General features: G+C 38.8%; 1 protein-coding gene across 1 annotated transcript in view; it reads right to left on the reverse strand.

The window, feature by feature from the left end:
- Positions 1–12,484, reverse strand: part of LOC129240765 (uncharacterized) — a 115,933-nt gene that overhangs the window by 84,696 nt on the left and 18,753 nt on the right. Inside the window, exons 2-5 of the mRNA XM_054876745.1 lie at positions 10,658–11,012; positions 9,959–10,252; positions 2,026–2,335; positions 1,258–1,964 (exon numbers count right to left, since the gene is read on the reverse strand). Of these exons, the coding sequence (XP_054732720.1) occupies positions 1,258–1,964; positions 2,026–2,335; positions 9,959–10,252; positions 10,658–11,012 (1,666 nt within the window). The remainder of the gene's footprint in view (positions 1–1,257; positions 1,965–2,025; positions 2,336–9,958; positions 10,253–10,657; positions 11,013–12,484) is intronic.

Genomic DNA, 12,484 nt, shown 5'->3' on the forward strand with positions numbered 1-12,484 from the left:
AATACAAATATTAAAAATATATTTATTAGGGAACTACAAATATGTGTATAAATATGTGAGAAAATGAAACCACTATAAATGCTAAAGCAAAGATTCGATATAAAATCGAAATGGTCTAAAAAACACAAAATATAAATTTTTCAGTTTTATTGCTGCACCTTCGAAGTAGACTTACAACGAATAATCTAATCCTCGAAAACAAATTTCAAATTTATTTTAAAAATATAAAACTGGTGTATTTAGAACCGTTTTCTAACCTAACCTATAAAGTGAGCTTTACTAAACAAAGTGAAAAACTAAGTATGCTTAACCTTGAGGTGCTCTTTAACTATTTTTTTGCTCCCTAGTCTCACAAAGATAAATTTCCTAGTTTACACCAAGAGATCCCTTAATTTCTCAATTATTTTCTGGACTGGTAATGGTGAGTATACCTGCTGTTCCTTAATCTTTACTCAACTTCGACTACCCCTTTTAATTAATCAGCGAAAAGCTTTTGAGAGAACAAAAAATTGGTGCATTATCATGATAAAAACTGAGCTGTACCTTTAGAAGCTATTGGAACATTTGAATGGAGTATTCGTTTAGATCACAATCGTGTTTTCATCATTCGACTTTTAGAGACGTTCATGAATTATTTACAGGCGTTTGTTTTCTTCAAGCCTACAGTGACCAATGAATATCTAGCAAAGTGGCTTTGATAAAACTTAAGTTCAAAATCTCAAAAACCTAAACCAAAGATTCGTATGGTTAGATTAGGTTAGATTAGTCACGGCCATCAGAAAGACCAATTTTGGTACCCAAGAATGTTTTTGTTTAATCCCATTCCTACATATCCTTAGATCCTCCCAACCATTAACGCGGATAGTCTATCACTGGAATGTGTTACTTAGCTCTAAATTGTTTGACATATAATTTTTCCAATCTTTACGGAGTTCGGCAAGAAGAAACTAAATTATGGCACGAATACTCCCAGACCAGCCGGGCCAAATTTTGTTACCAAATACCAATTTTTTAATATTTCTATTAGATGACAACAAAATTTTTAACCCATTAAAGGTTTGATTTTATATTTCAATAGACGACCGTTCCCAAAATAAGAAACGAACCCGCCGCACTTCGTTTAAAAACACTAATGTACTACTCCATATTTTACGATTTGTCTTCTGAAACTAGACAATTTCCGACAAAATTTCATATACTTCGTGTCTTTTCACCGGCACGATTTTGCCTCCAAAAAAACATGTCGATTCAACTTACCCACGTCGATCTGTTTCGTCTCCTGATTGCCGCCAGCCTCACTCCTATTGCCAAAAATTCCTCCATTTCGCTCATAGCTCTCTCGACTTAATACAGTATCGGAGCGTACCAGACCACAGAGTGGAAGCGGTACAGTTTGATTCTCATTCGGTAACTTCGGCAAGGCTAGCGGTTCCACAATCGAACTGGACTCGCTCGATAATGGGTCGTCCAGATCGCGTACTTGAAATTTGTGACGCCCGTTCATGACCATTTGCAGATTACGCGGACGACTGCGGCTACGTTTGGGCGAAGCTCTACGACCTGCGATGCTACCACCATCACCACCACTCGAAACAGAACTATCTAATGCCATGTCCATGCTGGCAATACCTGAATCAGCTGAGATCTCACGACTACCTGAGAAGCCACGCCGCGTATTATTAGCCATTTGTTTAGCTGTCTTGAGGTCCATGTGGCCGCCGGCTGTGTGTGTTACGCTGGCGGACGCTACTACAGTTAAAGGGTGCTGCTGTTGGATTTCTTTAGCGCGTGCCCCCGACATTGTGCTAGTCATCACGGGAGAAGGTGTGTAAACGCCGCCCGGTGTAGTAGGTGTGGTCACGCCCACACTGATTGCCACTGGGAATTCCGGTTTGGGCAAACTCACTGTGTGTAGGGTGAATTTCGAGAAACTGGCTGGTGGTGCCCGTGGTGTGGGCCGCACACTGTAATTGGAAAATTTGAGATTGAAAAAATTAATTACCAGAGCCTTTACTATATACTCACATAACATTTGTATGCATGCCCGTGTTGATGACGTTTCGCGACTGATGCTGCTGCGACTGGTACGTTGGCTGATGTGTCCAACTACTGCCGCTGTTGCGTCCACTACCATAGCTGCCATAGGTGCTTGGCTGTTCGAAGAACTGTCGCCGCTGATACTCGATTGTGCTATTCTGACTCAAATTGAACGTTATCGATTTGGGTTGCGTTATTTTTGGGCGGCCGGCAGCATCGCTACCACTACCCGACTCACTAGTCTCATCGCCTGAAGTCAATGCCCGGCCGGCATGTGCACTTTTCGAGCGACGTTTCACTGCAAAATCGAAAAATCTGTTAGTGTATAAATAAGAGTGTGCAAGGAAATTTTAAATGTAATAGTGCTACAATTCACGTTTCTTATTTCTTTTGTGCATTCGCTTTTTGGCTTGTTGGTTATTTTGCTGTTTTGTGACTTTTGAATTGTTCATATTGGCCTTTAGCCTAAATTGAAAGTAACACACTGCACGATTTGTGACATTCGCAATACTTGCTGCAGACCTTGCAACACAATCACAGCGTAGCAAAAAAAAAAGCGAACAACTCATTGCCGGTGTACTACTCTGCGGAGCGTTCGCTCCCCATTACCCGCCAATTGCTTTTTAATTGAGTTCACGGACTTGTCGCGCCATAACACCGAAGTGAATGCATACACTTTGTGTACGAGGCAGTTGCCGAAGTGAGGAAATTAAAAATTAATCGATTTGCAAACAGCACGAGAAACATTTTTGCTTTATGAGAAGTCGATAGTGACATATACACACACACACAAACGATATCTTGGGATGCGCAACAAAATTTAAAAACAAAAAAGAAATATGAAAGCCCAGGCAATCTTTTTTATGAACTGTGCATCTCTATATATAAGTACATCCCCTCGAAAGAGAAGTAAGCGGCATGTACCATGTACCAGGCTTGGTGAACGTGTTTACGGATGAATAGTAGTCCGATGGAGAAGTTGGTGGAGGAGTACTCTGCGAAATCTCCACATCAAGCTTACGTTTAGTTTAAGAAATCACTGTGGTGAGTTCCAAGCAGCGATAGGTTCTATTAAAGTAGCATTTGAATGGCTGCTCTCGAGCGTTACTTTCAATGGGATAAAAATCCATTCCGACAGCCAAACCGCGAACACTTCAATGGTGCACTACAGACTAGGCAAGAAGAGGATTTCCTTTCGATCTCATTCGAAAACAAACTCATATACGTTTCAAAGTAGAAAGGCATTGCAGGAAGCTGTGGAAAGAGAGGATTGGGGCTCCCTTGGCGAGTTGTGGTCGCTTCCAGGGAAGGGGAATTACGTGTCAACTTCGGGAGCGCTGGGCAAGAATACTTCGTTTTTCGGAAGCATCCCTCAAAGAGTCCAAGGATTTAACTATATTTTTGATAGACGATTATTATGAAGTACTTAGATGTATTTCATCTTATGTCACAAACAAAATCAAAATTGAGCGTGTTCAAGTTTGTCTCCTTAATTTATGCGAAGACCATTCAAGTTTACTGATCCTGTGCCATCTATCTCGTCCCGTTTGCAATTACTTATATTAACTTCAAGTGTTTTGAAAGTAAATTATCAATACCAGTTTTTTCCTTAGTTTTCAATGTTCTTAAGGGCAACATTGATTGTCACTTCGTGATTTGAATGATATCTGCCACTTTCATGAAAGATTTCTCGATTTTAAAGAAAAATTTGCTCCACTATAGAACTCCATGTTTTAACTTAGTTAGATGTACGTTTGTAATTTGAGTAGACTTACAATTTCATTATTCTTTTATTTTAGTAGTCAGTTTAAACTTAAACATTCTTGGCGATCGAGGGAACTCCCAAAGCCCGATTGTGGTGGGTGTTCTAATCGGGTATTATCCATTAAGCATCCATTGAGAATTGACATTACTTTGAACCTTATCTTCACTAAGATTGAGGCATCTCTCCATAGATTTCTTTGCTGAGATACATTGAAAGAATATCCGCCGAACTTTTTCATCTCTACAAAGCGAATATTACCCATGCTCTTATCCCTGTTTTCCCCTCATTCCATTCAATGGTACCACGATGAATTCGTGCCCTGAGTTTGAAGGCTAATTTTAAGAGGATTTTAGCGTCACGAAAATATCATCCCTAACCACGGCTGTGTTATAAACTGTATCATATATGGACGTCACACTCTAATGTATTATACATATCTTGCTATCTTTCATACTTTGTTAGTTTCTTGTTTCCTTGTTAATCTCCCATACGAAGCATGTAATGTGGCTAGGTTCCAGATAATGCAGAAAGTATTCTTATGATTGTGCTACTGTCGACTAAGTAGCAAATTGAGTAGTAAAGCCCTCTATTTGCAACAAAAACTAAGATTTATATGACACCGAAGAATCAGGGGTCCCTGGGAGTGTTTGAGAGGAAGATTCTGCGAAAGATTTTTGGATCTTTACACGTTGGTAACGCTGAATATTGCAGGCGATCGAGTGATGAGCTGTATGAGTTTTATAGCGACATAGACACAGAGCAGCGAATGAAGGACCTGCTGCTCCACTGACTGGATCATGTCATTCGTATGAATACAACCGGTACAGCCCTGAAAGTATTCGATATGGTACTGGCTGGAGGTGGCAGGAGAAATTGAAAGCTTTCTTTGGGTTCGAAATATCAGGTAGCGAGGGACTTGGCCTCACTTGGTGTGTCCAAGTGTCGCCGGTGAGCGTGAGAAAGAAGCCACTGACGCGCTTTGTTCAACTCAGGAATGAAAAAGAAGATGACGATTACACTTTGCACTGGGTAATCCCGACCATTCAGATCCCATTAACGCCTATTAACCCTAAAACACACCCCCAGAAAATACCACGTAAACACACACCCGGGATACGTTTGTACCCGGGACCTTATTTTGCGGTTTTTTTAATGCTTATTCAACCGATTTCTATGATTTTTTTTAAATGTATATGTTAATATATAACAAGTATTTTGTCTTTTGTTTCATTCGAATATTCCTACTGGTTCCAGCGATATGGGCAAATAAAGTCAGGACATGCAACAGTGGATTTTTGTTTTTGTTGTTGTCCTGATAAATGCAAAACAAAATAATATAATTTATAATAATATTCTTGTAGAGTAACAACGAATACACATTTTGGTTTTTATTTCATTGAAATATTCTACCTGGTTCAAAAGATATGTGCAAAAAGGTCGCGCAAGGTATGGGTACGTAGGTAGCAAATACACTGCTATAACTGGTTTTTGTATTTTATATGCAGCTGCAAGGGTTGTTTTCACACGAGGTGTTGTTATAAATGCTGCCTGTTGATATTTTCATTATTGTTTTGGTGCTCAAAAGTGTAAGAAGTGAAAATATAAGTGAAAATAACTATAACTGAAACTATAAATAACTGGATACGAAATGATTTCAAGAAGAAACGAATATTTATCAAGTGCAGCATATAGAAGGTAAAAAATGTAAAATAAGCAACAATGTAAACATATACTAATTTTTTTTATTATGCGGCTAACTGAGGAACAGCGAGAATCATATATACAATCTTTATTTGATGAAATTTGTGACGATGACGCTCCCTATGACTTTGACTCAGAAGATGAAGAAGAAATTCAATTCAATGACATTGAAATTGCTGATGACGATGCTGAAGTTTCGCAAAGTGCCGCAGAAGTATTACCTGATTATGCGGACTATGAGGATGACGAAGAAGACGATGAAGAAGAAGAAGTAGAAGAAAATAATGAATTATGGATGAAAGAACCAAATGTAAGTCGTCAGGTACTCAGACAAAATATTATAAGAGAACGTTCTGGACCAGCTAGATGCACTGTTGGCAATAGAGCAAACATTCAAATGTTTCATGAACGTTGAAATGGATGATATAATTATGCGCCACACAAATAAGTTAGCAAAAGAAACTTATAATGCTTACAACAATGCGCATCCAAACACAACTCCTAAGTCATGGACGCCTGTGTCAATAACAGAGCTGTATGCATTTTTTGGCATACTTATTAATATACGACTGGTGCGAACCATAGCAACATGTTCGAGATTTATGGAGCGTCAAAAACTATCCTTTATATCGCGCCACAATGGGAGTCAACCGTTTCTGTTCGATATTGCGGTTCCTAAGAAAACACTCGTGCAACACGCTTACTAACTGATAAAGCAGCACCGATCAGTGAGTTGTGGACGATGATGAAAAATAATCTTGCTGCACATTACAAGCCCAGCTCATGCTTGACGATTGATGAACAATTATCTCCTTACCGTGGACGCACACGGTTTACGCAGTACATACCGTCAAAACCTGCTAAATATGGTGTCAAGGTTTGGTGGATTTGCGATGCCACAAATGCATATCCACTGCATGGACAAATATATACTGGCCAAGCAGAAACTGGTAGGGAAACGAACCAAGGGGAACGCGTGGTGAAGGATTTGTCTGCCAAATACCAAGGAAGTGGCCGAAACATTACAATGGACAATTTTTTTACGACCTTGCCAGTTGCAGAACTGCTTCTCACCTGGAAACTCACGATCGTTGGAACTTTGCGCAAAAACAAATCATATATTCCTCAAGAAATGAAGCAGAACAAAAACAGGACAATTGGTTCAACGACATTTGGCTTCAAAAATAATGTGACAATGTGCTCTTATGTTCCCAAAAAAAATAAAGCAGTAATTTTGCTTTCGACCATGCATAATGATGCTGAAATAGCTGACAGTGGGAAACCTGAAATAATTGAATATTATAATCGTACCACAGGTGGTGTTGATCGAATGGACCAAATGTTTGCGGAATATCCAACACAAAGACAAACAAAACGATGGCCACTAGCGATGTTCTTCAACATGTTGGACATTACAGCTCTTGCAGCCTACATTGTCTACGATTTGAATAACCCTATGTTGCCTTGGAGAACAAACAACAAGCGTAAGCAGATCCTGCGCAGCTTGGCTGAAGCATTGTGTATGCCTATTATTGAAGCCAGAGCCGTAAATCGTCAAGTGACGCGAAATTTTTCGACTAAAATTGCTATTGAAGCATATTTCAACCGACCGCTGGAATCAATGGTGTCAACAGCAGCATCAACATCTGCCGCAGCGCGCACGCCAAAACCTGTGTCCGGATCTTGCTATTTATGTTACGCACAAGTGGAAAAACGCCGTAGAAAAACCAGAAAGCTGTGCGCCAAATGTAAGATGCCAATGCGATTTTCCTTAGATATAAGATGCATTTTTATAATTTTTATAATAAAAGTCAATAATATAATGTGTGAAATGAATATTTTTAATTTTTCAAATAAAAAAATAATATAAAAATGGTTTTTTTTTTTTGATTATTATGAGGATTTTTACTATTGGGGTACAAACGTATCCCGGGTGTGTGTTTACGTATATAATGTCTTTGGAAGGCTGTAGCTCCTGAACCAATGGTCCGATCTGGTTCACATTTTGAATTTGAACTCAAAACTAAATAATCTTCCTAAATCCGAAGTTAGCGGTATACAGGTATAGCGGTTCAAAAGTTACAATACTTCAAAGTTGAAGTGGATACATTTGTACCCGGGTGTGTGTTAATAAGGGTTAATAATTTTAAACCCTTACAGAGTAAAATTGAAATCCTGTATTTGTCTTCGATGATTATTCTGTGCTTTTCTTATAATTTTCTTGAATATTCCTACCAAATTTTTTAGTTACTGATAGCTTATTTATATATGCAGCTTAGGAGATTCACAAAATGCTCAAGATGCTCCAACAGAGCCTTAATTAAGTTCACTAGAATCTCAAAAGAAGTCGTGTTAGATTTTTTATTTTCAACAAAGCAATGCAGGAATTCTTTGAAACTTCTTTAGAATTAGTTTTCTGACTCCTATCTATGTTTCAAATATATAAATATATTCTAGCCTCAATATAAGAATTATTGTATGGTATTCAATGGCCTCGGTAGTCTAGCGTAAGTGGTAGTGGGTTCGAAAAACGTATCCTTTCCATCCTTACTCTCGCACAATAGCCTACGCATTATTTGCATTGTGTCTGCTAAAACAAACAAAAAACAAAGAAAAAAGCACAGTCACACAGTGCATCAGTGGCGACAGAAGGAGGATGCGGGCGACTGCGCTAATAGCGCAGACACGCGAAATTTAGCGAAATCCTCAACCATCTGTGAGATCCTTCTGCCAGAAAAATGTGAAACACAGATTGCGCTCCAAGCAGTAAGAAGACGTTTTTCCTAAGCAACGACAAGTGGACATTCCGACTACTTAGGACTGATAGCGGCAGGTTAATCACCTATCCTGTCAGAAATCAAAACAGATGAGCGGAACCAACGCAAGACTGAGACTTGTCGATGAACCATGCTCCCGAGAAGATTGAAAAAAAATTCAGTGGTTAGATAAATAAATATATTTTTAATAAAATATAAAATAAATATAGAATATATAAATAAATGGATTTTGCAACTTGCTGATGTACTAAGAGCAGAAGAAGAATTTTATATCGTCTCCGAATGCCAAATTATTTTCATAAAAAGCTCTTTCGTAACAGAAATGCAGTGGTGGAATTACATACGGAGGTACAAAAAAAAGAACTATTAGTTTTCATTTAATTTCTCATGTTCACAGCGATCAACCAATCCGAGATTCACCGATTGGTAGGTATTTACGATCCCGCGTTTTTACGCTGTGGATGTGTGCCCACATTCGATATATTCGAGAGCTGAAGCAGTTAACTTTTTACAGCCAACAGATCAGAGACGGGCAAATTTGAGTAGTCAATAATGAATATTACCGATTTTCCTTATCCGGTGCAGGTCGAAACTTTAAATTGTTTACTTCGGTCACTTTAATCGTCCCTTAAGGCAACCTATACAAACTAAAGTGGGAAAATTCGAGTCAACATGTTTTTTTCGAATATTTCTCTTAGACAATGCACTGCTGGAAGTAAGAAACATATCATAGCTTCAGCTCAATGTGAGGCAAATTAGTTGATTCCACATGACATTCGCAAAAATTAGGAATCTCTCAGCCTACTTCATAGCAGAATTTGTATAAAAGGTTTTATCTCCATGCATCGTTACAAGAAAAAAATCAACATGAGTTGAGAAGCCGCTGAAAAAAAAAAAAAATTTTCAGCTAATGTAAAAAAATTGAACTTTAGCTCAAGCTCGGTTTTTAGTATTGTGTTGAATAATAAAAGTCGATAGCTGTTACTAGGCTAATTTTTGAGTGTAATCCTCGGTAATACTCAGAAAATTAAGCTTATTTTTATGAATAAGGTAAATTATGTTAAGATGGCGGCGCCATAGCCGAATCGGCTGGTGCGTGACTACTCTTCGAGAGCGCCAGGGTTCGAAACCCCAGGCATGAAACATCTCAGTGTACTTCTGCCACGAAAAAGCTCCGCATAAAAAAGCCATCGACCGCTCGGAGGACGTATAAAACTGTTGACCCAAATTTATAGAAAAAATATTAAGACGCAGACCACAAGTAGGAGGAGAAACGCGGCCAAACACTTGAAAAGGGTGTGTACGTTAAATAGATACGCATAAACATTGTTAAGGGTATAACGATCCTATTTCTTGATTGGATACAGGTAAAAAATATTTTCATTAAATTTTTTTCGTGGAAAAAAACTTCACCAACAATTTTCCAAAGATTACCAATAGCTTGATAAGTCACTTTTCTTTTTTCTACCTGTTTTACGAGCTAAGTCTCCTTTTATTAGGCAATTAAATTATCATTATTGCGCACTTGAATGTCTGGCAATGTTTCGCCTACTCACATTACGTCTTGTCCACGTAGCACATCGCAACCCTCTTACCCACCCAAACACTTTTATCCACTCACATGCCATTTTTTGTAATTTTATATTTTTAGCGCTTTTGCAATGCTTCGCCCACTTACAGTTGCTCACAAGCGGCTTTCGTTGTCCATTCACGTCCACGTCACCAACAATTCGATTGATGTTGCCATAGTTATTGTTGTTTTCTGCATTTTCCTGCATGTCCATTTGATAGCGCTGTGTTAGGCCAGCTGATGCCGGACGCGCAATATTTGAACCGCGGTAACCGAAACGCGAAGCGACTCCAGGGAGGTTGGTAGCTTGGCCGCCACCTGTGGTCCCTGTACTTTGATTAGATCGCTGTGTCGTTGCGGCCGCCGCGCCCATTTTCTCAAAATGTACTTTCGACAGAAGCTCTTCATTTGATGAGTGGCGGTAGTGAGCATACATAGGTGGAGAAGGAAGACAAGAAGACAAAGAAGAGCAAGTTTTTGGCATGTCAGACATTCATAATACTCGTACACATAAAAGAAGTGCAGGGGGAGAAAAGTTCTATTTATATAAAGTAGTGTAGAAAGACAACAAAGTTTGATATTTGCGTTGAGTACGTAAATATGTATGTGTGTGTGAGCGCATGCAAATTTTGCTACTTTTTAGGAGGTGTGTTGGTGTTTGTCGCACCCAAATACCTGTTGTACAAAATTAATCATTTTTCGCCCGATTTGTTCTGTATGAACTGTATTGAACTTAGGGTACCTACATCTACTTGCACGAATGTATGTATGCATGCATTTTATGCCTCAGCAAGTCATTGCACTAACCTGCATTGCCATTGTCGTCCTGATGTTCTTCGCCCAATAACGGCTGCCCATTGCCACCGTCATCCTGCTGAGTTCCCGTTTTTTCATTATCCTCGCCTGAAGAATTACCATCGCGTGAAGTTGTTGTTGTTATATTATTACACTTGTCTTGTTTCTTTTTTGCGTCACCGCCAGTCACACCGCCAACGCTGGCTTCCAGCAATTTCTTGAGCTTCTTTGGCGTTGTATTGAGTTTCTTGCGAAAGCCGAAGGACATCGCAGTGCCTTTGGTCTCGATAATGCCCATCCCAGTGCCAGTTGTGCCAGTAGTGCTGCCGCCATGTTTCTTCATATGCTTTTTACTTTCAGCCTGCCCCTGGAACGATAAAATGTTGAACGTTGTTCTGTACATTCTGGTTTATGCGAGTATGTATGTATGTGTGCACTTATTCAGTAAGCTATTCATTCAATGAAATTGGCATTTTCTTTCGTAAACTAACAATCCTGTGGTTGGAGGAGACTTTTAGTTTGAATTTATTGACTATTACGAAAGAGGGAAGTAAATTCGCAAAGTAGATAAAATCCACCGAAATATCTTCAATAGGCAATCGTGAGTTACAATTTTGTAATTTTTGCGGCCTAATAACAATTTATAGTATTTCTAAAGATTTCCAAGCCGTTATTTGCAAGCCCTCAGTTACCAGTGGACATTCTGTAGCAAAATATAGGCTGATTGAAAAGTATTAAGAGGGACACCCACCAACGATTTGGGGAATCAAAATTTATACGTCATTTTAATATTCGAACACATACAAAATGTTGTTTTGATTGTGTGAATTAATTTATCTGTAAGAGACATTTTTAGTTGATAAAGCAGTTTCTTAGTAAAAGAAATTCATAAAAAAATACCCAAATGGTTATTTGATTGTTGTCTTGACCCTCATTTTCAGCTGCACAACTATGGGTCTTGAAGATGAACTACGCACTAGATGTCCGACAAGTACAGCAATACCAGGTAGTGATATTGTGTGTTTGAAATTGCTGTAAATATCCAAGTTTGAGTAAGAGTGAAGTTTCTGATGCCACAGGCATCTTAGCTGAATGAGTACTACTTCTTATTATCCAATTTGATTTGGACAAGAACGAATACTTCTTATCGTGCATGGGTAGTTTCATTTGGAAAAGATACTTAAAATGTTATTGTTCCATTTTGTATTTTTGGAGGATCATTTGAATAAGTTTACTGAATTGATTTTTTGAACACAAAAAAATTATTTAATTTAAAAACTATTCTACTTTTGCACGTCTTTTCGATTTTCTAAAAATGGAACTGAATTTAGTAAAATGGATTCAATGGTGCGAAATTCGTAGCACAGTTGGGAGACTGTTTTCGGTAATGATGAATTGAATGAGTTTGAAAAGGTCGAGCCAAGGAGCACCAGGAGATTTGGTGGCTCCTAAAACACTCAGGCTAAAAAGCCCATTGTATTTAAAGCTCTGGAAAGGGGGAGGATAGTCAAGGAGGAAGGGAGAAAAGTATCATAGAAAGAGATAGGAAAGAATAGAGACAGAGATAGAGATAGTTAGTCCTGTGAGAATTTTCCAGATTCTTTGGCAAATCTGTAAATATCCTCCAGTTTGAGAGAACGAATATTACTCATTCCCATGACATCGGAACCCAATACTCGTAGTCGCGCTCTAGCAAAGGCAGGACACTCACAGAGAAAGTGCTCAGTGCTATCCGCCTCCTCCAAACATGACAGGCATACCGGATCCTCGATGATTCCAATGGTGGTCATATGCTGACCCCATGGGTTGTGTCCTGTAATGATGCCGACCATCAACCGA

The sequence above is a fragment of the Anastrepha obliqua genome, chromosome 3, assembly GCF_027943255.1.
Source record: "Anastrepha obliqua isolate idAnaObli1 chromosome 3, idAnaObli1_1.0, whole genome shotgun sequence".
NCBI classification, from domain to species: domain Eukaryota; kingdom Metazoa; phylum Arthropoda; class Insecta; order Diptera; family Tephritidae; genus Anastrepha; species Anastrepha obliqua.